This window comes from Budorcas taxicolor, chromosome 8 (genome assembly GCF_023091745.1).
Source record: "Budorcas taxicolor isolate Tak-1 chromosome 8, Takin1.1, whole genome shotgun sequence".
Classification (NCBI taxonomy): Eukaryota; Metazoa; Chordata; class Mammalia; order Artiodactyla; family Bovidae; genus Budorcas; species Budorcas taxicolor.
In genome coordinates, this window is record NC_068917.1 from 72,699,513 (window position 1) to 72,724,392 (window position 24,880).

General features: G+C 53.8%; 1 protein-coding gene across 1 annotated transcript in view; it reads right to left on the reverse strand.

The window, feature by feature from the left end:
• Positions 1–2,401: 2,401 nt before the first annotated feature.
• The window catches only part of PEBP4 (phosphatidylethanolamine binding protein 4), a 220,885-nt gene continuing 198,406 nt past the window's right edge, over positions 2,402–24,880 (reverse strand). Inside the window, exons 5-7 of the mRNA XM_052644724.1 lie at positions 18,289–18,334; positions 15,896–16,009; positions 2,402–2,694 (exon numbers count right to left, since the gene is read on the reverse strand). Coding sequence (XP_052500684.1) covers positions 2,540–2,694; positions 15,896–16,009; positions 18,289–18,334 — 315 coding nt within the window. The 3' untranslated portion in view covers positions 2,402–2,539. The remainder of the gene's footprint in view (positions 2,695–15,895; positions 16,010–18,288; positions 18,335–24,880) is intronic.

Below are 24,880 nucleotides of genomic sequence, written 5' to 3' on the forward strand. Positions count from 1 at the left end.
GTCCTCCCTTACATCTTTTTTAAACTGTTTTGCTGGCAATTTCGAAGCAATCTCCATACTTGTTTTGTTTCTTCCTGGGGGAGGCAGTGAAAAGAAAAGGGGCAAGAGGCCCAAAGCCTTCTGCAGGCAGAGAGCTGAGTCAGGTGGGCTTCCCCAAGGTCTCCTGGCCTCCAGACTTTCCCTGCCGACCCCTGGGAGCTCTTTCTCTGTGGCTTTCAGGGACGTCTGGCAAGGCTGGCTTCAGTCTAGCGCCTGGGCTAGTTTTGTTCTTTTTTCAGTTTTGGGGCCAGGGGAGTGGGGTCTCTCCAGCAGCTGAACTAAAAGCCCAAAACACCAGAGGAAGAGAAAAGAGGTGGGGCGGGGGGAAGGAAGGAAAGCAAGCCGATAATTTCCTCGAAGGATAAACATCCGATTTTTTTCCTCACCCAAAATAAACATGCTAGCCACAAGGAATTAAAAGCAGAAGAGAGGAGGATGTGTCTCAATTTGAGGCTGCTCTAGGAAGCTGACCTGCTATTTATGCCAGCCCTGGACACCGACCAGAGCTGCCAGTTACACTCTGGGCCTCGTGGGGGTGGGGGCTGTGGGGAGAAGGGCCCAGAGAGAGGGAGGTTCACACACATCCATAGAGTCCCTTCAAGGGCTGCCTTCTGTGACACTGCAAACGGACGTTTCCTTTGGCTGCTTCGTGTAGCTCTGCTGACAAGCCTGCCTGGTGGCCTAGGATGGAGTGGGGAGTTCCTACTACCTGCGATGGTGTCAAACAAAGGCTGTTCTATAGAACAAGAGCTTGCTGTCCATCACCTGGGTGGGGAGCTGAATCTACAGATGTGGGGGCAGGGAGGGGTTGGGGGGAACATCATCCAGTCCCTTCCCATCACACACTCAGTCTCCCACCTCTTGGTGTTTTTCAGATCCCCATGGAAAAGACCCTGCTGCTGGGAAAGATTGAGGGATGGAGGAGAAGGGGGCAAGAGAGGATGAGATGGTTGGATGGCATCACTGACTCAGTGGAGTTTGAGCAAACTCTAGGAGATAGTAAAGGACAGGGAAGCCTGGTGTGCTGCAGTCCATGGGGTCACAAAGAGTTGGCTACAACTGAGCAACAACAACAATCACTAAAATCTTCCCACTAGTCAAGAGTGTGCTGGGCCGAGCCGTTGGCCAGGGCCCCTTGCCTTCTGGCTAATGCAGGGCCAGGCTTTAGGAAGGTAATAACCCAGGGCCTGGCTGCAGCCTGCCCCTTTCATCTGGGGCTCTCAGGCACTCTGCATGCATGAGTCACCCATCTTGCTGTATTCTAGCCAAGGAGGGGGGAGTAATTAACTCTTGGGAGGGAAACTGAGCAGAGGGTCTTGTTGAGAGGGTGGGGGGTTGGAGTTGGGGGTGGGGGAGTTTAGGAACCAGGGTTCAGCCTGTGAATGAGACCTTGGCACAGAGGTGCCTCCAAGGGATATTGGGGTGAGAAAGCTAAGAGGCTTTCAGAGGATATCCAGGGGCTGTCAAGATGCCGGAAATCCTTCCTGTGCAGACCAACGAGTTTCTTCACAGCTTCCTAAAAGCAGACATCAGATCATGCGCTTTCTCCCCTCCAATCTATTTGTCATTTCACGATTACCCATCACTTCCAGGGTACAATCCAAAATGTGAACATGACTGCAAAGCCTGCCCTGTTCTGGTCTTTGTCCATCTGTCCAGGTGGCCACAGTTTTGGATTTTCATTGCCCCATCAGCCACGGGAGCTGGGAGGTGTCATGTCTCCTCTCTGTCCCTGTCTCCACTCATAGTTAATCCCTACCCCACTTCTCAGCTGTGAAGTGAAACATGACTTCCTCAGGAAAGAGAGGCATTCCCAAGCCTTGACCACCCTCCACCCCCCGTTACAAATCAGGTCCCCTCTACCCCCTCATAGCACTTGCCACATTTGCTGGAATTTGCCTGTGGTCATCTGATGAAGAAGTTTGCCCTCCTGTCCTGAACTGGAAGCTCCATGAAACAAGCCTCATGTTGGGCCTGCCTTTGTCACATGTGGATCCCCAGCACCTTGGCCCGAGGTCAGGCACACACCATGTGCCAACAGTGTTTGTTAAATGAGTGTTCAGAACTGGGAAGGGCCACGGTGGTAAACCAACCACCTCTTGTCCCTTCTTCCTCCTTCAATTTTGCAACTGAAGAAGTGGAATTTTACGGAGGGTAAGTGACTTGCTCAAGGTCACATGGTGCCTCAATGACCATTCAGGGCTAGAAACTCCCACCTCCTGCCTGTCGCTCCATCCCACCCCACTCCCCACCAACCACTTGCATTTTACAGGAGTGCCCCCAGCCCCAGTGCTGGATATTGATGGATTTCCACCTCTTGGTTTTGGAAGGAGGACAGGTTTGGAAACAAAACATCCAACCATTAAGCCCTAGATGATTTTTTTTTAATTTGGAAGAGAAAGGGGGTTCTATACCCGGAGAGGGGGAGTCCGTACCCAGACCATGGGTGGTGCGCACTGTGGACACACCGGCAGTGTGAAGCTTGAGGTCTGGCAGGCAGTTATTTCGGTTCAGGTTTGTCCGTGGTCGCATTGCTTACTACTCCCGGGTTCTGGGGACTTAGCGCATCCAGGTAATATTGGGTCATGAACTGGGTGCTGGCTTCAGGTTCAGTCAGGTGGAAGTGGCTCAGAAATTTGTCCATTTTCCAAGAGCCTGGAAGGACAAACAGACCACAGGGAGGTGATGAGACAGAACTGTGGACTTGAGAACTGGCAGGGGCTCGAGAGGGAGGCCGACTCTGGGGAATAGGGGTAGCAGGTGGTGACCCTGGCCCTTGGTCTGAAGGCAGTAGGTGTCTGGGGTGCCCGCTGGCTCCTGGCTGCAGGGGAAGCCCTGGACGTTAGCAGCATCTGGAAAGGATACTTCCCAGAGGACAGTGGGGACCAAGAGTCTGGACTGAGTCAAGGACTGCCTTTAGTCTCTTTCTTCAGGCCTTTATTTGGCACAACTCTGCCTTCCCATTCATGTGCAGAAAGGAAATGCCTGGTCAGGTGGGCTGCCCACTTCTGCCTCCCACCCATCTTTTCCTGCAAGTTCCCCTGACCTCGCGACTGTGGTCTGAAGGCTGCTTTTCTTCATTCCTGGTCACCCCCGTTGCCAAGGCTAGGATTGGCAGAAGTGTCTATGCCATTTCTTCCAATCTCTTCTTCAGAAGCCAGCCCAGCCACCTCCTCCCCAGTCCCAAGAGACCTCGTGCGACAGGGTTCCTTCCCCGGCGGTGACCCAGATGAAAGGCAGGCACATGGCCAGGCTGCTTCTTCTTGCCCTGAGGACCTAGATCCTGAAGGGGAGTGGAGAGTGGACGAGACGTCCCAGCCTGGACCCTGGGGAAGTCCAATGGGTGCCCAGGTCAGAGGGGGCCTTCTCCCGGGGGAGAGAACGCAAGGCCATGGGGGGGAAGGAGGTGAATCTTTTAGAGCAAGTGTGAACAGGCCTAGCAGCAGGGCAAGGAGGGCAAGGCCCTGGGCACAGAGGAGGGGCTTAGGGAAGTGGTCAGCAGCATATTCCCACGCTCTTGTTTCCCAAACCCCGGGCCTCAGGCACCCTTGGTGGATGGTTGCCAGATAAAATACAGGTTGCCCAGTTCTATCTGAATTTCGGAGGAACAACGAATCCTCTGTTAGTGCAAATGCGTCCCACATATTGCATGGCCCAGACTTATACTAACAAATTACTCCTTGTTTATCTGAAACTCAGATTGAATTGAGTATCCTATAAGGACAGAGGAGCCTGGTGGGCTATAGTCCATACAGTTGCAGAGAGTTGGACATGACTGAGCACACATTCACTTACCTATTTAATGTATTTATTGGGTGGCCTGAAAAGTTCGTTCTGGTTTTTCCATACGCTCATACAGAAAACTTGAACGAACTTTTCTGGCCGACCCAATATTTATTTATCTCCGCTCCCCTTCTCCCCACGCCCCCCTGGCTAGAGGAATTACTGCAGGTAGACCCTGCCTGGAGCAGGGCTAGACAGTGGCTGATACAGCCTGAACCAAAGGAGACATCTAACACACCAGGAGGCTGAAGTGGGGGGCTGGCAGCCTAGAATTCCTCCCTGAGCCGCCCCTTCACCCACCTGTGGCCCCTTGACTGCATCTACCTCCATTTTCAGCAATGAAGAGAGCAAGTCCCTCTCTCTGCCACCTGCCCTCCACCAGCTGTTGGCATTTCAAAGATGTTCTCAAGGAGAGGACAATTTTAATCCAAATAAAACAATGATTTGTAAATAATACCAATAACATGGGGACTTCCATGATGGTCCTGTAGCTAAGACTTGGCGCTGTCAATGCTGGGGGCCTGGGTTCCATCCCTGGTCAGGAAACTAAGGGATGTCAAAACTAAGACCTGGTGCAACCAAGTAAAAAATAATAGCAAGAACACCAATATAGTGCTTCCTATGTGCTAGGCACAGTTCTAGGAACTCCACATATACTCACTTAATCCTCACAAGGAAAGAAAAGTGAAATGAAAGTTGCTCAGTCATATCTGACTCTTTGCAACACAGAATACTGGAATTCTCTAGGCCAGAATACTGGAGTGGGTAGCCTTTCCCTTCTCCAGGGGATCTTCCCAACCCAGGGATTGAACCCAGGCCTCCCGCATTGCAGGTGGATTCTTTGCCAGCTGAGCTACAAGGGAAGCCCAAGAAAAGTGGAGTGGGTAGCCTATCACTTCTCCAGCAGTTCTTCCTGACCCAGGAATCAAACCGGGATCTCCTATATTTCAGGTGGAGTCTTTACCAACTGAGCTATCAGGGAAGCCCCACAAGGGGAGAAGACTGTTTTTATTCTCAATGCACAGATGGGATAATGGGGTCATAGGACCAGATTTGGTGAAAAAGCTTTTAGGGGAATGGATGGGGGAAAGGAGGGCTTCCCTAGTGGCTTAGATGGTGAAGAATCAGCATGCTGATGCAGGAGACCTGGATTTAATCCCTGTGTCAGGAAGATCCCTTGGAGAAGGGAATGGCAACCCACTCCAGTGTTCTTGCCTGGAGAATCCCATGGACAGAGGAGTCTGGTGGCCTACAGTCCGTGGGTTTGCAAAGAGTTGGACATGACTGAGCAACTAACACACACACTTCAGGAGAAGGGTCACCACAGGTTCCCCCAAGTCTCATCTGGCTCTGTGCACATTCAAATGGGGCCTTTGAGGGCTAGAAAACAGGTGTTTCAGGACTTCTTTTCTGGGGGGGCAGTGGCCTGAGATGAAGACCCACTGCTGGGGTTTGGGGGTGGGGTGGGGAGCTGCTTTACACTAGGATGGGAGGGAGGGAGTGAGGAGAGAGCAGGTGCTCGCCTGTCTGTGGCCTCTGCCCCGAGGGAGCTGGGCTGGCTGGAAAAGAACTGTAGTATCATGACCCTGGGAAGGGGTGTGTAGGTACATGTACGTGTGCATGCAAGCTTGCATGTGTGTATATGTATGCACCAGGGAAAGGGTCATGGGTGAACTGGTATGTGGCTGGCACAGAGACAAGGGGACCTTCCCCACAGAGCACAGCAGGAAGGAAACCCGTGGCAGGGAAGGAATTGAAACTCATCATAAGATCAGGGCAAGTTGGCAGAAAGAAATCCCCCTGCACTCAGGGAGACCTTGCTCAGCTCTCCCAGCAATCTGCTCACTTGATGGAGCTTGGGGCGGGGGTGCGCCTTCCGGGTCCCATTGCCGACATCCCTGGGGTTCTCGGGTTTCTTGGGCAGCTTCTCAAACCAGGTGCATCCCTCGGCAGAGGCACCCAGTGCTGGGTTGCTAGCCTTGGTGGCCTCCTCCCCTGGCTTGGCCGTGACTCCTTACACCTCCGTTTCCTGCCACAGAAGGCAAGAGGAACTGACCCTGTGCAAGTTCTAGGAGGAAGAGGGGGTGAGTCAGGCCCTCTGGGCTGTGTGAGGAGCTGGGAGGCTGTGGCTTCTGTGGTTGCTGCGCTGGAGGAAAGCCCCATCCTGCATGGTAGTAGCTCTGGAGGGCTGCCCTGCAGGGAGGGGCCGGCAGCCGGCTTGCTCAGGCCACGCCCCTTGTGCCCGGACCTACCCTGGACCAGCTCTGCCTGAGAAGCCGACAGGACTGGCCAGTGCACTTCTCAGGTCTCTGTGGCGCGAGGCCTCCGGCTGCAGGGAGAAAGGAGGAGGGCAGCTCCCGAGCCAATGGCTGGAACACAGGGGTCCCTGGTCTCCTCAGGATGGGGCTGTGGCAGAGGATGTGCAGGGTGGTCCCTGCACAACCCTAGGGAGTGCTGTTCTCATCCAGCACAACTACACACAGAGGCCGTTTGCTCACTTATTGGGTGGTGCTGACGGGAAAGATGTTAGCTATGAGATAGGTTAAATGTTGGGCTTCCCTGGTGGCTCAGTAATAAAGAATCTGCCTGCTGATGCAGGAGACCCAGGTTTGATCCCTGGGTTGGGAAGATCCCTTAAAGAAGGGAATGGCAATCCACTCCAGTATTCTTGTCTGGAGAATTCCATGGACAGAGGAGCCTGGACAGGCTATAATCCATGGGTTCGGAAAGAGTCGGACACAACTTTATCGACTTAACCAACTCAACAATAATAGACCTTAGAGATGTTCCAGACCTGGGCTGGGAGGTAGGGAGCGGGGAGAGTTAGGTCATCTAATCTAAAGCCACGGGGAGGGGGTGTTCTGAGCCTCTCTACCAAACACTGGGAGGGGATGAATGACCCTTGTCTTCAACAAATGGGAGACAAGCTCCAGGCTTCAGAGGCTCATCTTATGAATTTGAGTCTTTGGGATGGCAAATTGGGAATGGCCCTGAGGCAGGTCTTGACAGTCCATCTCTTCACTCCCAGCTTTCCAGATCTGTGGGGCTGGCTTGCCACTCACTGCTTGGGAGTAGTTCACCACAGGGAATGGACCCTCCCCCACCCCTGCCACCAATCCAGCCTGTCAGGGTTTAAGACGCAGGTGGTAAAGCATCTGCCTGCCAATGCAGGAGACCTGGGTTTGATCCCTGGGCTGGGAAGAACCCCTGGAGAAGAAAATGGCAACCCACTGCAGTTTTCTTGCCTGGGAAATCCCATGGCCAGAGGAGCCTGGTGGGCTGCGATACATGGGGTCACACAGAGCTGTACAGGACAGAGAGACGGAACCCTGTGCAGGAGACTGAGAAAGGGGTGCTATACTAGTCCAGTACACCACCCCTAGGATCTGGGAGGACTGGGCAGACAGCACCTGGGCCAGAACTCAGAAGCTCTGAGCTGAAGGGAATCTCAGACCTGGGATCCAGGCCCCCCAACACTGACAGCTGCTTCTGGGGGCTGCCAGGAGTGGTGGAGGGTTACTTGATCCAGGCCCCACTCCTGCCCTTGACAACTTTATAACAGGATGATCAGCACTGTATTAGGGACTTCCCCGTTGGCCCAGCAGTTAGGAATCCACCTTCCAACGGAGGGGGACTCAGGTATCATCCCTGGTCGGGGAACTAGGATCACGTGCAGAGGGGCAACTAAGCCCATGCCACTGCTGCTGAGCCCAGGTGCCTCACGTAGAGAAAGCCCACACGCCGCAGGAAGACTCAGCACAGCCAAAGTTTAAAAGAAAGAGAAGAAACTGCTTTAAAAAATGAAACAAAACCAACCAAACAAAAAAGCCATTGGACTAATAACAAGCTAGGCCTTTGTGGGATAGCCTCTCCGTTGCACAGTGTGCAGCCCCAGGGGACGAGTTCCCATCCCCCACAGTGTCCCGGAGTCTCTCCACCAGACTCACTCTTTAGACTTCCCAATAGCATGGAGCAGCGCTCCCTGTGTGTCCTTGCTCCCTCCTGCCTCGTCATTTGGTCCTCAGTAGACCCTCAGGTGTTCCCCTCTCTCTGGGAGGGACGGCCCCATTCAGATTGGCTGGGGAAAGGGACAGGGCTCTAAACCTTGGCATGGGCCCCCCTCAGCCTCTTCTGGCACTCATGACCTCTTGATGCCTGTCTCAGAGACACCCTGTCACCCCAGGCTGGTGAGCTGCGTCTAACTGAGGCAGCCACCCTATTCCCCAGCCTCTGGCTGCCCTCCCTCTGCTCAGGGACACAAGTGCTTTCCTGTCAGGGGACAGTGGCCCTGAAGGAAAGACAAAAATTGAACACCAGCCTAATAAGCGTCCCACTGAGTGCCTGGCTCAGGTCTGTAATTTGTCTGGCTCTGCGTGGGGCTGGCTGCCGTGAGGGGAGCGCTGATGCCTTTCTGATGAGATTAATGATGTCCTGGCGGTGGTGGGCGGGAGGCCTGAGCCTTTTATTTTTTTGTGCCGTTAAATGACATCCAGAGACTTCCACTAGGGAGCTGAAAAGCCCTCGTTCCATCATATCCAATTACTCCTGGAGAATAGTTGCTGAGTAGCTGATCCTGCTCACTTGAGAGGCTCAGGGCAGAGGGGACCACTATGACTTTGGCGGGAGTGAGAGGGTGGGGATGTCAGGGGGTTTTTCCAAGGTAGAGAGGAGAACCCCTGAGAGCTGGCAAGTGGAAGTGCGATTCCTAATTACCCAGTAAGTGGATCACCGGGCTCCTCCCTCCATCGTGCATTTGAGGGTGGGGGGTAGGTGTGGGTAAGAGACTGAGAAGAGGGGAGACTCCGAACGGTCCACTGAGCCCCCAGTTATCAATTATAGTACTTGGTAATGGTGATGGATGGCTGACTGGAGTTCTGGGTGAAAGTAGGGGATTATCTGTGGTTTCCGGATGATCTGTTCAGTAGTTTGGGACGGCTGATGCTGGGCTTGACTGGGGTGTGTTCTGGAAGAGGGTGCCTGGGGCCTGTGGTGGTGGCAGGTGGTTCTGAGCCAGGGTGCCTGTCTGAGAGTTGCCCAGCATGGCCTCACCTGGGCCGCTGCCAGGCCCCCAGTCCTACCCGCTCTGCCAGGTGGGTGGGGCCCTTTGGAGGCAGAAGAGGGCTGCCTGACACAAGCCCACACAGTGACTCAGGGGCTGGGCCCCCGGGCTCCTGGGACCTGGCCAGGTGAACCACCATGGGAGGTCATGGGGGCCGGGGAGGGGCTGTTTTGCAGTGGGTTGTGTGTGTTTGTGTCTGTCTGTGTGTTTGGGCTGCTCTCCAGGCAGCACTCCCTTCGCTGCTGCTTGGCTTGCACGAGGTCTCCCCTCGTTGCCACCAGGCCTGGTGGACCCCCTGCCAGCCTCGGGCCCTCACCATGGATGCTGCCTACTGTGGATGCTGCCTCTGCACCCTCGGCCCTGGGCTTTCAAACATTTCCCCACAGCGCCCTTACCTCATTCACCCACAGAACTCCACAGGCCTTCAGATGCTACGAGCAAGACTTAAACCCCACGGTGTGGCAAGTCTCTGCCTGTCCCTCCTCTCTGACCCCTGTGGGTGGGTGGCTCGCCCAGAGGCGGCTCCATTCAGCCACCTGTGGTGCTGGGGAGCAAGATTCTGGCTGTCTGGTCTGGAGCCCAGGGACCCTCCTCTGCTCCTCCCACTCTGTTCTGCAAGAAGTCTCCCTGCAGATCCCCCAGGCTTCCGTGGTCAGGCAGACCCAGCCTGGCGTGGCCTGTTAGTCCCCCTGGTGCCACGGCACAATTCTGGGCCCATGGCCTTGGAGAGGCTTGAGGAGCCAGCTGTGGCAGAGGGGATTCCCCGGATCACCCTGAGGCATGCGAGGCCAGCTTGTGGCACCCCTGGGCAAGGTGCCTAAGGTGTGGCAGGGCACAGACCACAGCTCCTAGAGCCGAAGTCTGCACGTGGTGCTGGGTCGCAGCCTTCCTCCAGAGGTAGGGTGTGTGGGGGCATCACCAAGACGCCCAGGGCAATGGATGGCCTTGCTCCCTCTCAGACCCCACACCAGGGCCCAGAATTCTGGTGGTCTGGTTCGGGGGAGATGGAATGTGGGTGAACTGTTGCCAAGATCCTTGGCCCAGAAAGCAGAAGATGATCTTGCTATGAACTGCAGACTTTTAGTCAAGCAAGCCACTCACCATTCTGGGCCCTGATTTCCTCCTCTGCCCTGGGGTTGGTAGGGGGCATGTGGTCACTGTGCTGCCCACCCAACATGGTTGGGTGGGGGGGAGGGGCAGGGCAGGCTGATAGAGAGGCTGGGACAGGGTGGGTGTGGGCACCGAAATGGTCATTTGTGGGCACAGTGCTCACAGAAGCGGCTGTCTTAGCGTTAAAGGAAGTTGAACGTGAGGTGTGTTTGTAAATGTGGGGGTGTGAGAATGTGCAGATCCCTGTGTGTGTGTGTGTGTGTGTGTGAATGGTCATCCGTGGGTGTGTCTCCTATACAAACACACTCATTGATTCAAAGTTCACAGAGGGCTGCGCCCAGGGATAGGTGGTGAAAGGGAATGTAGGACAGACCTGAACTCTTTCTTCAAGGAAGAGACTAGAGAGTCTTGGGGTGGAAGTTGTTGCTGTTCAGTTGCTCAGTTGTGTCTGACTTTTTGTGACCCCATGGACGGCAGCACGCCAGACCTCCCTGTTCTCCACTATCTTCTGGAGTTTGCTCAAATTCATGCCCATTGACTTGGTGATGCCATCCAATCATCTCATCCTCAGTTGCCCCTTCTCCTTTTGCCTTCAATCTTTCCTTGCACTGGGGTTTTTTTTTCAATGAGTCAGCTCTTTGCATCAGGTGGCCCAAGTATTGGAGCTTCAGCAACAGTCCTTCCAATGAATATTCAGGTTGATTTCCTTTATTATTGACTTGTTTGATCTTTGCAGTCCAAGGGGCTCTTAAGAGTGGTGGATGTTGGAGCCAGCAAGAGGAAAATGTAAAAAATACAGAAGAGAGAAAAGCAGGTGACTGAGGACATAAACTAGGTGTTTTGTGAGCATGTGAGTAGGCAATAGGAGCAGGAGAGGGCGGAGGAGGCACTGACAGGGGTGGACTTCTCACTGACTGAATGAAGACGGGCCCTTGGGGGAATTTAGAGAGGCGCCGTGGACTGGTGTCCTGAAGGCTTAAAGGCAGTCCTGCTATGGGGGAAGGGGGAAAATGTTCTGCCCAGATTGGCAGGCAGAGGCAAATCCATTGCTGGGTGAGCTGGTGGGCACGTGGACATGCGTGAAGAAGCAGGGTTAATGGGTGTTCTGGCAGCATGTGGTCCAAAAGGGTATGAAACAAGGTATCGAGTGTGGGCCCTCTGCAGACAAGGCCCCTCAAAGCACTCGGTTGGTTCCTCTAGTACCTGGAAGTCTAGGGCCAAATCCAAGGCTGCCATGAGGACCATGTGCAGAGAAACCATCATGAAGCCCGTATGAGCCCAGAGACCGGATTCTAGGCTTTGGGTGAAGAGGATGGGGAGGGGGCGTTGGAGATTAGACCTGGGGGAGGGGAGTTAAACTGGGGGGCCAAGGGGGCAAGTCCTGTGTCTTGTAGACCCAAGATAACGCCAGTTCCAAATCTGAAAAGGTGAAGTGTGGCCTTTGGGACAAATGTCAGTGAAACTGGGTCATCCCTTGTCAGGGGCACCAGTTCAGGCTCTATCAGCCTCAGCATTCTCCTCCATTTAGGGTGTGGTCAAATGGCAACCCACTCCAGTATTCTTGCCTTGAGAACCCTGTGGATGGAGGAGCCTGGTGGGCTACGTCTGTGGGGTCATGAAAATGTTGGACATGACTTAGAGAATGAACAACAACAACAACAACATGATTAAGTGATGTGACTGTCTCCCTCCACTCTCTCTGTGCACTCCTAGTGTCTGCAGAGATTCTCCGGATTATTCCACACATCCGCAGTAGCAGGGATGTACTTCCGTACCCACGGCACCCAGAATGGGGCCCCAAACACACTTGACACCAAGCGTCACCTGAGTGGACGCAGAAGGCACTGCTGAATCATGATGTGGAAAGTTGCACAGGGAGGAGGGAGCTGTGGAAAGGCAGGACTTCACACACTAGAAGCGAGGTGGGCCCAGATCCTCCTCCAGCAGTGGTCCCGGTGGTCCTGGATCTGATAAAAGGCCTCTGTCCAGAAGCCCACAGGACTGGTGGGGGAGGGCGTCGCGCCCAGATTTGTCCACTGAAACTGGCAGGTGGGCCAGTTCTGTGAGCCAGAAGCAAATCTGTTGAGGGTCATTCAGGGGTAGACCAGCTAGACCAACCCCTTGTCTTGATAATGGAGATACTGAGGCCCAGGGAGGTGAGGTGGCTTGTCCAAGGTCAGACAGTGGGCATTTGGATGTTGAGATTTCCTGTCTGCTGACCCCTCGTATATCATCCTGGAGTCACAGGACAAAGAGGAATCCTGGAGAGGGTTGGGCCCCTGACCCTGAACAATGCCACCTCCCCCACCAATCCTGACCCCCAAAACAGTCATATAGGTTCAAGGAGAATAATCTCATGCTTCCTTCTCATTGAATCTTGTCATTCACAGCTAAGTCCCAGTGTGAGAGGCAACCCCAAAGGACTGAGTCATGTTAACCATCTCCTGTGGATGCCCTTCTACATGGGCTCTTGGATACTGACCTCTCCCCTCCAGCCTCTGGATGCTGTCTGTTCATCCAGGGGTCACTTGACCAGGGTTGGCTATGGCACACGTACCCTGGGACTCCCCACCTCCCTCAATGGAAAGAAAACTAGATTAAAGTAAGCCCCAGGGACTGTGCTCATGGGCAAGGCCTCTTGTCCTGGACTCCTGAGGGCTGGTCCAGCTTGAGTGCCGGGAGACCCCCCGGCACTGTGCGAATGTTAGAGACTGCCTGGCCTTGGGAAATGCACACAAGTGGCTTCTGCTTTTGCAGTCAACCCTGGGCTCATCCGCACCACACACCTCTAGGCCTCCAGTGGCCTCCTGTCCTCTCATTCTAGTCTGTGCTGCCCGCTACTCTGGCGTGGTCTTCTCTAAAGAGTGGCTTTTGTGTGTTATTCTTCACATGGGCAATCTCCAGTAGTTCTCTACGGCCCCCACCAAAGTCTTGCCTGTGCTGGGCTTTGGAGACCCTCCATGACCTCCCACTTTCTCCTTTCATCACCATCACAGGGGGCCTCCTCACTTTTTATATTAAAAAAATTATTTGTTTATTTTTGGCTGTGCTGGGTCTTCGCTGCTGCTCAGGCTTTTCTCTAGTTGTGGGAAGTGGGTTTCTCGTTGTGGCGGCTCGTCTTGCTTGGAGCAGAGTAAGATCCAGCATCTTGTTGCTCTAGGGAACACAGGCCTCAGTAGTTGTGGCTTCCGGGTTAGTTGTCCCACAGCATGTGGGATATTCCCGGACCAGGGATCAAACCTGTGTCCGTGCTGGCAGGCAGATTCCCAACCACTGGACCACCAGGGAAGCCCTTCTCACTTTTAAAAATGAGCTTTGCCTCTGCGGTTTCCCCAGTCCAGAGCACCCTTTTTCCCTTCACTCAAGGATTCGAATCTCTTCCTTCTCCAGGCCCAGCCTACTCTCGGCCTCCTCCAAGCGGCCTCAGGACACTGTGAATCTGAAGATCCAACCCTTTGTTTTCTAGATGAGGAAATCACGGCCCAGAGACATTAGCTGATTTGCTGAGAAGTCAAATCACTAGGTAGAGACTGAAAATCAATGTTTCCTCACCCTGCAGTGAAATACTTTTCAATCCTCCCAGCTGAAGAAGGTGTGTCATCCTGGAGGGAAAGGGAAACTGGAAAGGGACAGGACTGTCCCTAAGTCCACTGGAGCTCCGGTTGTCCTTCCAGCCAGAAACACACAATAAAGTGCTTAATTATAGGCTGCTCTGCATTGTTATTTGAGTGTTTCCAAAGGAGATTGTAAGCCCCTTGAGGGCAGGGAACTTTCCCTGTGCCCTGGATCGTTATCCCTCCAAAGCCCTTAGCACGGGGCACGTGGAAGACATCACATGGTGGGACTGGAACCTGGAAACTTTCATCTGCCAGAATAATTTTACTGTCTCCATTGCTGGCAGCAAACAAAACAGCATCTGGAAGCCAAAGGGATTCTGCCCGGTGGCAAGTCTGGTTCCAAAGTTTCCACAGAGATGGAAGGGGGGTTTCGGTGGGAGTACACAAAAAACCGTGGCTTTGGCAAAGATCCAAAGGGGACAGACAGATAATGAGTTTCAGGCCTAATGGGCTTGCAGTTTCATTGCCTGCTGCTGCTGTCTTAGGAAAGGCACCGATGGCTCTGGAGGACAAGCTATGCAAGGGGTGGCAAAGGTCTTTGGTGCGCGCACCTGTCCTCCTCCTTCGCCCCTTTCGCAGCTCCTCTGGGCATTGCCTAATGCTCCTCCCAGCTGCATCCCTCTCTCACCCTGGAAGAGCACTTGGTCTGCTGGAGGCCCCCTCAGGAGACTGTCTGAGCATTATCCTGTCCAGGACACGGGCACTGAGGCCCTGATGTTTAATGTGGACCTCGAAGGCACTGTTTTCCTTTATTCGACTCCCGTGTCGCATAAACATTGTAGGCTGAGATGCTGGTTTCCAGCCCCCCTGGAAAATCCCAGTGCAGGACTGGTGGAAGAGGCTTCGTGATGAAACAGGGAACTGGAGAAACCGATCTTGGCCTGGGCAAGAAACATTTTCCTTTCCCTTCTCTCTTTGTATCCAAACTTGAAACCGTGTCTCTGGCAAAGCTGTTTGAACAGATTTACAGATTGGTGAGGCGCTGGGGGCACCTGGGGAAGGTTCACCGGTGGAAAGGTTGTACCAGCTCCACTTCCAGGGCGGCCTGGAGCCGCCTGTGATTGGTGGACCCTGCTCGGCACATCTGAAGGGCTCCACACTCCCCTCCTCTCCTCTGGGGCCTGAGGCAGGAGGCTTGTGACAATACCTTCTCTTCCCAGTGGGTGGAGGTTGGTTAGGATCACTGGGTGAGAGGAAATGGCTGATGACACCCACCCACCCACTCACTCTTCTGTCAGCCTGGGGGATGTGCCCTTTGTCCTCCCAAGTTGGCGTTCGTGCATTCCACATTCTCTTCCCTTCCCTAAAACGGGGTGTGAGACACACAGCACACAGGGATCACATTATTTCCCACATTCCTGAAGAGAAATCTCAGGTCCAGAGAGGGGGCGTGGCCCTCACAGGGTCAGGTGAGTCACCTGTGACATCGCATCTCAGTAGCCAGATGTCCCCCGCTCCTTCAGGGACCAAGCTCTGGTGGTAGGAGGACCAAGGCCACGCAGGCTGGGCTAACCACCGGGGAGCTGCGGGTTCTGGGTCCTCTGGAGAGTGCTGGGAGGGCTGCTCAGAGAAGCCAAAGAGGGGGCATGGCCAGGGATGTCTCTGCCCCACCACTGAGATGGCACAGAGCAATTAAGGACCGATGAAGACAGACCGGCAGGATGGCATTCCAGGGCCCTCTTGCCCAGATCAGACTCAATTACCGGGTACAATTAAATGCAGAAGTGCTGTGGGGTAGCTGCCCGCACATGCCATTTGAAGCTACTGGGGGAGATGCTTCTTTCTCTGACTCTGGTTACCCACTTTGGGACCCTGCCTTATAGACCCACCTACCCAATTAAAGCCTCCATCAGGGATGATGGAACTGGCTTCTAGGGGGAGACCATGTCTGATGTCATCTCTTTTAGGACATTCATCCTGGTTTATTCTCAAGAGACACCACAGCCTTTGACTCTGGCTGGCCTCCAAGGCTCATGGACTTCCCTGGTGGCTCAGATGGTAAAGAATCTGCCTGCAAGTCAGGAAACCCGGGTTTGATCCCTGGGTCGGGAAGATCCCCTGGAGAAGGGAATGGCAATGAACTCCAGTATTCTTGCCTGGAGAATCCCATGGACAGAGGAGACTGGCAGGCTATAGTTCATGGAGTTGCAAAGAGTCAGACATGACTGAGCAACTAACACTCTAAGGCGCATGGGTAGAGTTAAAGTCCCAACTTGCCCACAAATACTCGAACCATTCACTTTCATCCCAGAATTCACTCCAGTTTTGAAGAATGGGAAGGTCTTACCTCGAGTTTTGTTTTCTTTGGGAGGGAGAAAGATGGTCCTTCCTTCCTGAAGATAGACAAAGAACTGGTAGCGATGTAAGCCACTGTGTGCTGGTGGGGAGGGAGGCTGGTAGGCTACGGGAAGAAAAAGGAGAGAGGGTGGGCTCCATGTGCCCCAGTACACAGGGGCTCCTGGCTGCTCTGGGCAGGGGGCAAAGAGTCAGTCTTAGTCCTTTTCATGGTCCTTGCTGACCTTCCTGAGGCCCCAGCTGTGTGTGTGGGTCCACATACTGCAGACCATCAGGCTTTATCTTGGGCAGAATCTCATCTTCAGTCGCTTCATTTAAGAAGCGCATTATTTGGGGTGGTTGGGGGAGGAGGACGTGCGGGCAGGTTGAAAGTCTTGGGTGCTGGCCGGACTCTCGGGCCTTTCCGGACCAGTGGGTCTTGGTGTTGTCCCCTTTCTGCTTTGGTCTATCCTGATGGATTTCCTGCCTCAAGAGAAACCCCATCTTCCTCTGTGAGTGTGTTTGGCAGGGGATTTTTATTTATTTTCTCAGCATTTCCTTATGAACTCAATCCCCAAAGAAGCCAATTTCTTGGCTGGATCCGGAGGATCTGGAAGTGGTTACGGGGGTGGGTGGGACTCGGTTCAAAGGTTTGATCATGGAAGCTGTAGGATCTGGGTGCTTGGGGCACCGGGAGCTGACTCAGTCTCTTCCGGAGGAGAGTGCCCATCTCCCCTCCTTTTGGTCTTTGTGCGGGAGGCACTCTTTGTTGAGGGGGAGATGTGGTGTGGGGACATCTCTCATCCTTCCCCTAAGTTTATGCAGGGCCCCGGGGTTTTGCGGGTCGGACTTCTGCAGACTGTTCCAGCTGGGCCTCCTTCCAAGAGTGTGGTGTCTCTTTCCCACCCCTCTGCTCCCTTCATCTTTCTTTCCAAGGAACCAAGCATCTTCCGAGGGGTGGGTGGGGATGGAGTGTTTGCAAGGATGCTGCTAGTGGGATGGAGCATTGGTACACAATGGCCACCTCCCTCTCCTGATCATCAGTTAGACAAGAATCACTTGCTTCTCGGAGTGGTGGAAGTGTTCCTCATGGTGCACTTCCTGCCACTGGCGTGCTCGCAGCCAGGGGAATTCCTGACTATTCATTCCTCCCTAGGTTTTTACATTGCAGAGCAGATGTGTGTGTGTGTGTGTGTGTGTGTGTGTGTGTGTGTGTGTGAACCCAAGGTCTGCCACAAGTCATGTGAGCTGTGTGAACCAGGGTCTACACTGGGTGGGTATGGGTTTTGCAGGAACTGGTGGGCATGTGTGCCCAGGCTATTTTGGAGGGTCTCTGCCAGTGTGTGCATGTGGGTACATTGACGCTTTTTTTTTTTTTTTTTTACAAATACTGCTGACCAGTGATGGATCTCAGTGGTTCCGTGCAGCTGGGAATTTGTCCTAGGGGGAGATGGAGATGGAAGCCCTTCTCACTAGGGTGTTCCTGAAGAAACTTTCCCTCTAAAAGTAGAGCTGAGAGTCATGAGGAGGAAGGGAATGGGACACATTTGTTGAGCTGCATTTTGGGGCCGGGCCCCGGCTAGGTGCTTTCCCATGTCACTAGTCACGAGTGTTAGTTGCTCAGCTGTGTCCAGCTCTGCGACCCCGTGGACTGTAGCCCGCCAGGTTCCTCTGTCCATGGGATTCTCCAGGCAGGAATACTGGAGTGGGTTGTCACATCGCTGGAATCCTCTTCACGACTCGGGAAGGCGGGTAATATGGCCATTATCTAGATGAGAAAACTGGGGCTCTGAGCGATGAAGTCCGGCTGACAGTCAGTGGTGGAGCTGGTCTTTGAATCCGGGCCTGTCTGGTGCCCAAGTCTGTGTTGCTTCACCAAACCATGAAACTCGGTTGGTTTTTTTCTTGCTCAACCCTTTTCCAGGGGCCAGCTCACCCCTGGAGCAGTTGCTTCAAGCTGAGTGGTGGGCCTGCTCTTGCTGGTGGATCCCAGAGGGAAGGGAGGCGGGGAGCTAGTGGTGAGGATGGGGGTGGGAAGAAGAGGGGATTGGAGAAAAGGGAGGTCCATGCAGCTACACAGTAGGGCTGGGAGAGAGCAGGGAGGGGACCAAGCCCATCTGGGGGGCAGTTCTGGTTCCGGGTTCTGTCTCAGAAGAGCCCTGTAGGTTGATGTGGGCTCTATTTCTTACTGGTTGTGTGACATGGGGCAGGTGGGTCTATGCCTCAGTTTCCTCCTCTTTATAAAGGAGATGTTGATGGCAGTGACCTTAAAGGACAGTTGTGAAGATTAAATCAGAACATCCAAGTGGGCTTGGGGATCGGTGCTTCCCACACCATGAAGCTGTATTGCTATGATGCTTGTCATTGCCCAGGCTGGGGGGAGGGGCCCTGGAGGGTGTCACTCACGCGATAACTCCTGGCCCTGAATCTTCCCTATCTTCATGTCGGTGCCCTGAAAATAAGAGACAGGCACGGGCAAGAGTTACTCCCAGGGCAGCGGAAGGCCACACCATCCACTCAGTCCCAGTGGGCTCTGCTGAGTTCAGTCTTTCTCTCTGAGAGAGCAGGATGGGAAAGGAAGAAGTGGTCTGACTGTCCTGGGGGATGCTGCTAGGACAGACTGTGGGGTTTAGAATGGTGCCTCAGGGGCTCTGGGAGGGAGGACAGATACAGACATTGCTGGGGATGACCTGCTGGCGAGGCACGGACCCCCTGATCTATGCAGAGCCTGAGAGAACCCTTCTGGAAGAGACATCCCCCCCCCCTCACCCTCCGTGCCCCCAGGCTGAGCCCAGGATGCACCTCTCAGTCTGTGGGTCTGGTTAAATTGAGTGCCTGGGCTGACCATGCTCACTGCTTGCCCATTCTCTCGGGCTCTCTTTGGGACCTTCAGAATACTCTGCCAACGGCTGCCTGAGCAGCCAGCAGGGCAAGGGAGAGCCGGAGGAGGCTGGACCGCCTGATTCTGAGGCTCGAGGGGACTCAGTCCACCATGCTCGGTGGCTGGGACAGCCTCAGTTTTCCCCTTCCCTTGCTCCCTTTGCCTTCCCTCTCCCCTCCACTCAGTGTCTGTGAGATAATGAGGTGATCCTGGGGGTGGGTGCTAATTACTGTTTGTGCAGGGCCGGGAGATGCTCAGATGAAAGGCACTGGAGCTGGGCCCCTGGGTCCGTGCCATGGCTCGGGGCCCCGGGCCATGCCAGGGAGTCCTGCGGCCCCTAGGTGTGGGGTTTTATAGCCTTAATGATGGTGATTAGTGTGGCTGTTCGCTGCTTCTGCCAACACCTAACTGTGCCCTAGCCACCTTTCCACCCAGCCCTGCTGGTGCGGCCCCTGCTCCGTACCCATGAGAGGAGGTGGGGGTGGGGTGGGGCCAGGGGAGCATGCGATCTTTCTCCTCAGATCTCTGCAGAGCTTCTCAGAGTCTGAGTGACCCAAACCCCAGTGTGGTTTCCTTTTTAGGAAATGCAAGCCCCGTTCCCTCATTCCAGACCCTCCATCCCCCTCCTCTTCTCCCCTTTAGGCTGCAGTTTGTCCAAGTTTGTGCCAGAATATCCCTCTCCCTCCGCTCCCCCTGCTTCTCCGTGTCCAGCTAGGTCACCTGTGGTGGGAAGAAGGGGCAGGAGACTGCAGAAGGATGGAGCCCATCTTTGAGCCCCACTTCCACTGTTTCCTGTGTGTCTTTTGATGTCCTTGCCCTCACCCTCACCCCATCTTGTTTGCTCAGTAGCACCCAGGTAGCCTTCTAATTCAGCCCTGATGGACCCAAGCTCTGCTTACCCCCTCTCCCCCAGTATCAGGCCAGGCCTTATCCAGGGCTGGCTTGAGACCCCGGTGTGGCCAGCAGCTGAGGTGCTGGGGTGGCAGGGTGTGTGGGGGAAACGGAGGCCCCTCCCCTGGATACCCTTCTCTCTCCCAGGAGAGGTGGGGAGGACCTGAGGTCTTCCAGTTGCTCTCTCCGAATAGCTCCCTGGCCTCTCTAGCAGGACTGAGAGGTGGGTGCTGAGGCCAGGGAAGCCCAGCCCAGCCTGGCCTCCCCTTCCTCCCAGCCTCCCCCTCATTCCTTCCCAAGTCAGCCCAGCCAGTGATTTGTTTAAACAAAACAATAGCAACCTAGGCCGGCTGTTTCAATTCCCCACAGGCTTGGGTCCCACCCAGAGTGATAAACAGGCCTCTCTCCTGGTGCAAGCACAGGGAGGGGGCGAGGGCGCGGTAGGCCCTGGGCCTGTAGGGTCAGAGCAGTGTGGAAAGTCTGATCGCAGCCTCCATGAGGGTGGGGAGGCTCTCCATCCCCTCCCTTTCACTCTGGGGAGTCTTTTTCTCCTCGGCAGGGGCCAGCTTGGCAAGGACACGTGCAAACCCTTAGTAACACTGGCGGCCCTTCCTGCCTGCCTTCCCCTGCCCACTGCCCCTGAGATCGGCAGAGGCAGCTGCCAGGGGCCGTGAGCAGATGGCACTGATGGCCTGAAGAGCCTAGAGGGTCTCTCTGGACCCTCCTTGGACAGATGCTGATCCTTGTTGGCAGGAAAATCACCATGGAAAGTTCTGAGAAAGGACCAGGCAGCAGAAGGGCCCCTGAGTGTGGTCAGCTCAGCTGGTATTTACTCAAGTTGGGTTGGGAATTGGCTAAGCTCCCCTTTGGCCATCAACCTTCCCTCACTGCTCTGTCCTCAGGGGCTTAACGTTTCTACCACAGAACTAACACCTGGTGGGGGCCTTAGCAAACCAGATCCAAGGGTGAGTAAGCTGAGTCCCCAGAAGAGGTCAGACAATATGTCCAGCACCGCAGGAGTGAGTGAGCGAAAGCCAGAAGGTTCTAGGAGGAGGGGGCCTCAGACCCTTTGAACGTGGGCCCACAGTACCTCTTCTAAGACATTGTGACAATCCCATTCCTTCTCTAGGAGGTGTTTTTTTTGGGAAAAGTGAAAGGCTTAGTTGCTCAGTCGTGTCTGACTCTTTGTGACCCTGTGGACTCTAGCCCACCAGACTCCTCTGACTATGGGATTCTCCAGGCAAGGAAGGTGGAGTTGGTAGCCATTTCCTTCTCCAGGGGATCTTCCCAACGTAGAGATTGAACCCAGGTCTCCTGAAATGTAGGCAATTTTTCACCATCTGAGCCACCCACCATTATGTGTTTTTTTTTTTTGGCAGTACCCTGTGGCATGCAGGATCCTTGTTCCCTGACCAGGGATTGAACATGCACCCCTTTCATTGGAAGCATGGAGTCTTAACCACTGGACCACCAGGGAAGTCCCAGGAAGATCATTATTAATGTATACAGATATTAGCCAGCTAGTGGAGGACAGGGAGGCCTGGCATGCTGCAGTCCGTGGGGCTGCAAAGAATCGGACTTGACTGAGTGGTTGAACAACATTACCTGGAGGACTGGGGCTCCTGTAGCAATGATTACGCACCCCGTCAACACTACCCCCATCCCATGTGTAACTATGAACTCTCCTACAGCATCATCATGGCTTGCAGTGTTGCACGTCACCTTAGAAAGCTGGAAAATCACTTTAGACACCTGGAAAGCTCTGGAGATGGAGGAGATTCTGGGCAATTTTGAAGAGAAGAAGGAACTCTATTATCCAGAGGAGATGGGGCTGAGGGAAGTACCCTGAGAGTGGCAACAAGCTCAGCACTTGAGGGCCAAACCCCACACCTGTCGAGTCTGAGCAGAGCAGAGCTTTGGCAGGAGAGCCTCAGGAGGGGAGGGGGTTCCTTTCATTCCCCACTACCCCCCTCTCGGCCCCCAGGCGTGCTGCTCCTCTTTAAGACTGGCACAGACACAACTTCCTTTCCTTAACTATAGCTAAGACAGGTGGGCATTTTCAAAAGGAACCTGTCTGGATGTGGATTCTTAAAAAGGAAATAATGACAGAAATTACACACAGCATGAAAATAGTTGGATTGCTAATCTTCAAGAACACTGAGAAGTCCGGGATGGGTTTTCTGAGATTTCAGTATGGGAGCACCAGAGGTGTTTGGTCAGTGAGCTTAGGAGGATGTCCTGGGCCCTTCTAAGTCACAGGGAACCGGTGGCTTTGGGACAGCAGCTTCTTTCCTCATCAGTATCCTCTGGAAATGCGGAACCCAACACTCAGCATCCTCTTAGCAGGGGGAGGGGAGCAGGAGGTGGGAAATTGCTGAGTTGGACCCTTGAATGCTCGGGATATAAGACACTCTCCCCTCTTTCTTAGATTCTGGTGCTTGATGTGTGCATATCTACATCCATGTGTGTGTAAATGTGCATGTGTGTGCATGAAGGGTGTGTACAGAGCTGGCTGGCATACAAACCAACACATACTATTCTAGTCACAGAGAAGAAGCTCAACTCTGTGGACCCTATGGAGGAATTTCCTGGTTTATAGAACAAGAGACTCTCCTTACAGCTCTCTCCCACCTCAGAACCCATCGTGTCTTGTTGAGCTAGTTTGAAACTGACTTGTGAGATGTTTAAGAAGAGCTGAGGCTCGGCAGGGAGTTGCAGCAACCTCATTTCACGGACCAGGGTGATGCAGGCTGTCTCAGCAAGGGTTGTTCTGACTGGGGCTTGTCTCAGGGCAAGTAAAGAACACAGTGCTGGGCTTTCCTGGTGGCTCAGAGGTAAAGAATCCACCTTGCGAATGCAGGAGACACGGGTTTGATCCCTGATCCAGGAAGACCCCACATGCCATGGAGCAACTAAGCCTGAGCACCACAACTGCTGAGCCTGTGCTCTGGAGCCGGGGAGCCCCAATTACTGAGCCCGTGTGCTCTAGAGTAAGCCTGTACTCTGCAACAGGGGAAGCCTCTGCAGTGAGAAGCCCGAGTACCGCAGCTGCAGAGTAGCCCCTGGTCGCCACAACTAGAGAAAAGCCTGAGCGGCAACAAAGACCCAGCACAGCCTAAATAAATAAATAAAATTATTAAAAAAACCCACACAGTGCTGGAAGCTGACAGCTGCCCCCCATCCCATCTTACATTTGTAACGAGCTTTTAGTATTTATTCTCCAGGGTACTGTCCAATCAATGGATCTGACAGCAGCTCTTGCATGGGAAGGGCAGAGATTGGTCTCCCCATTTGACTGGAGAGAAACCCACAGAAGCTTCAGCTTCTCAAGGGCAGGGGCTGTATCCTTTCCATCTTTGTAGCTCTCAAGATACTTGGCACATAGGAGGGGTATTAGATGTTCTCAGTGCCCTGGCCCATGCCCTGGCTCGCTGGCTCCACCTTCAACCTGTTTCTCCTGGTCCCAGGGCCAGCACCAGCCTCCAGAGCTTGCTTCACCCCCAGCCCCCATGCATCAGGGCAGATGTGCTGGGGTGTTAAAGTTCCCTGGCAATAGCTCTTAACCAATGACTGATGGGAATTGGTGTATAAGTGCTCCAGGAATCTACAGTGGAACTTGCGTGCTCACGAATCTTCCTTTTCCTGTCTTCAGTTCAGTTCAGTTCAGTCTCTTAGTCATGTCCGACTCTTTGCGACCCCATGAATCGCAGCACGCCAGGCCTCCCTGTCCATCACCAACTCCCGGAGTCCACTCAGACTCATGTCCATCGAGTCCGTGATGCCATCCAGCCATCTCATCCTGGGTCGTCCTCTTCTCCTCCTGCCCCCAATCCCTCCCAGCATCAGAGCCTTTTCCAATGAGTCAACTCTTCACATGAGGTGGCCAAAGTACTGGAGCTTCAGCTTTAGCATCATTCCTTCCAAAGAAATCCCAGGGTTGATCTCCTTCAGAATGGACTGGTTGCATCTCCTTGCAGTCCAAGGGACTCTCAAGAGTCTTCTTCAACACCACAGTTCAAAAGCATCAATTCTTCGGCACTCAGCCTTCTTCACAGTCCAACTCTCACATCCATACATGACCACTGGAAAAACCATAGCCTTGACTAGACGGACCTTAGTCAGCAAAGTAATGTCTCTGCTTTTGAATATACTGTCTAGGTTGATCATAACTTTTCTTCCAAGGAGTAAGCGTGTTTTAATTTCATGGCTGCAGTCACCATCTGCAGTGATTTTGGAGCCCAAAAAAATAAAGTCTGACACTGTTTCTACTGTTTCCCCATCTATTTCCCATGAAGTGATGGGACCAGATGCCATGATCTTCATTTTCTGAATGTTGACCTTTAAGCCACTGCCTAACTAGTGCTCTCTTGTGTCCCCAGCAAAATAAACTATTTGTGCTAAAATACTTGTCTCAGGCTCTGCTTCTGGGGGACCCCAAGCTAAGACAGCTTTAAGGGTCCAATAGACATTTGGAGATGAATGAAGGCTTTGTCTTTCAGAGGTGGCTGACTTAAAAAATTTTTTTATTTACTTATTTTTGGCGGTGTTGTCTTAGTTGTGGTACGTGGGCTTCTCTCTGGTTGTGGAGTGCCATCTCAGTAGCTGTGGCTTGCAGGCTTAGTTGCTCGGTGGCATGTGGGATCTCAGTTCCCTGACCAGGAATCAAACCTTCATCCCTTGCATTGAAAGGCAGAGTCTTAACCACTGGACCACCAGGGAAGTCCCTCGATCCTAGCCTCTTCTGATGAGACCACACTGCTACTGTCTGGACCTGGATCCTGCCTTCTCAGGCCAGGCCCCAGAGTTCCCTGACAGAATTGGTCCCTGACATACTGTGTACGTGCTAAGTCACGTTAGTCATGTCTGACTCTTGCGTCCCCGTGGGCTGTAGCCCGCCAGGCTCCTCTGTGCATGGGATTTCCCAGGTAAGAATACTGAAGTGGGTTGCCATTTCCTCCTACAGTGGATTTTCCCAATGCAGGGATGGGACCCTGAAATATTAAACCCTTGGAAAGCCACAAGCAGGTGAGCCGTCTAGATGAAAGTCACCTCAGTCCTTTGTTTCTTGTCCCCTTGGGTACAGCCAGAGAGCCACGTTCCCTGAGAATGGAGGGTCCAGAGACGCCCCCTCCCCCAGCCAGGCGAGCCCCTTAGGTAAGGGCCCTGTGAGGCATGGTGGCCAGATTTGTGTAGTGAGGTCTGGAGGGTGGGGCAGGAGTCTGGTTC